The sequence below is a fragment of the Nelumbo lutea genome, chromosome 1 (assembly GCF_056320005.1).
Source record: "Nelumbo lutea isolate HS-2025 chromosome 1, American lotus-T2T, whole genome shotgun sequence".
Taxonomy (NCBI): domain Eukaryota; kingdom Viridiplantae; phylum Streptophyta; class Magnoliopsida; order Proteales; family Nelumbonaceae; genus Nelumbo; species Nelumbo lutea.
In genome coordinates this window covers 70109739-70111426 of record NC_142684.1, presented here as the reverse complement: position 1 = coordinate 70111426, position 1688 = coordinate 70109739, and the positions used below count along the sequence as shown (strand labels likewise).

The window sequence follows — 1688 nt, the reverse complement described above, 5'->3', positions numbered from 1 at the left end:
AGACAGAGGAGCCGTAGTCACGTAGATTTTTTCTTTTTCTTTTTTTTTCTTTTTTTTTTTTTTTTCTGGTTGCTGAATAGAAAACAAATTACCACCATACCTCGGCTTTCCATGCTTGAGACTTGAGAGCGGAGTCAACTCGGGGGTCCTGAGTCAACTAACAGTGAAAGAAGAATTTCCCATAGCCCATTGATTAGACATGGCTGCTTCCATGGAGTATGACAGAGGATTCTAATAAGTTAGGATTTTCATCTCCCACAACAAAACCAAAACAAAATTAACAAAAAACGATTTTTCGACTTCTTACTTCAATAACACCGTCATGAAATCCTTCAAAAGCTACCCTGGATGCTGCTTGACAGATTGACAAATACGTTCCTCCATTGATTTTGTTAATATACAAATTGGATGAACAAGGGGATATATTGAATCAGTGGAGATGAGCACCAATCTGGATTGTTAAACTACTGCCATCCTCAGCCAAAAAGCAGTATTAATTGTTTGATTTAATGCCCAAAAAGAATACTTATACAACATTGATAATTTAAAAAGGTAAAATGCTTGTAAGACTGTCAGCTAAACAGAAGTGAAGTAGAATAGTTGGGGAAAACCGAAGAAAACAGTTTTAACCAGCTGCGCCTGCAACTTTGGCGGACTCCCATTCCACAGCTTTCTTTAGGAGACTGTCCTCCTCAAGTACCATTTGAATGGGCAAGAATCCCAACCCATTCGCCATGGCCAGCATCATCTGCTTGGTCTCCGTCTTGAATTCCTCCAAGTCCACCGCCCCATTGGAATCACGGTCAAATCGGCCGAACAGGGCACGATAGGCAATAGCTATCTCATGGGGGTCTGTCTTGACGTCAACGCCGAAGTGGGTCTCGAAGATCCTCAGACTCTGGAGCTCCCTCACCATCTCGGTATACGATAATACACCGTCATGGTCCGTGTCGAGACGAGCAAAGCGGTCATGAACCGAGCCTTCGAAAGCCTCTTTGTCCTCCACGAAGTCGAAGATGGTGGCACCGTCCAATACTTCCACACTCATCTTAATTTCTCTACCAAGTACTGTTTGAAATCTGAACTATGACAGATTGAATGAGCTAAAAGAAGAAGATTCTGAGAGTTGAAAGAAGAAGATGACCCTGGGATTTGTAGGCTTTGAGGCTTTGAGTAGGAGGGGATTTGGCCCTGTGGTTATTTATAGATATGGAGCGTAGAGACACGCGACTAGACTACCACCGTGGCACGGTAGGACCCTTGAATCCTCTCAATTAGTTGGGCCCAATCCAAGACGAGAGATCTGCCTGAAATCAAACGGCGATGATATGACAGCCATTCAAGATTTAACGGTTCTAACGCGCCTTCTCCGTCAAAAACAACAGAACCCACGGTTTTGATCTGGCCTGCCACAGTCTACCAGTTAGGGACTGCACTGTAGTCAAACTGTTCAGTTGACTGGTTGACTGATTTGGCTAACCATTGATTTTATTTATCGTTTATTTATTATTTACAATATATATTATAAAAAATGTATAAATATATAATAAAACATTAGAAATATATATATATATATAATATTATATTTTAAATAATAAATAATATATTATATATGATAAATATATATTCATATTTAATTTTTAATATATATAAATATATGTATACATCGATTGATTTGATTAACTTTC

At 39.3% G+C, this 1688-nt stretch overlaps 1 protein-coding gene across 1 annotated transcript; it reads right to left on the bottom strand.

The window, feature by feature from the left end:
- Window positions 1–625: 625 nt before the first annotated feature.
- LOC148875177 (uncharacterized) lies at window positions 626–1048 on the bottom strand. The gene has a single exon (XM_088963816.1). It carries the CDS (start codon window positions 1046–1048, stop codon window positions 626–628), a length of 423 nt encoding a protein of 140 aa, XP_088819942.1.
- Window positions 1049–1688: the final 640 nt, after the last annotated feature.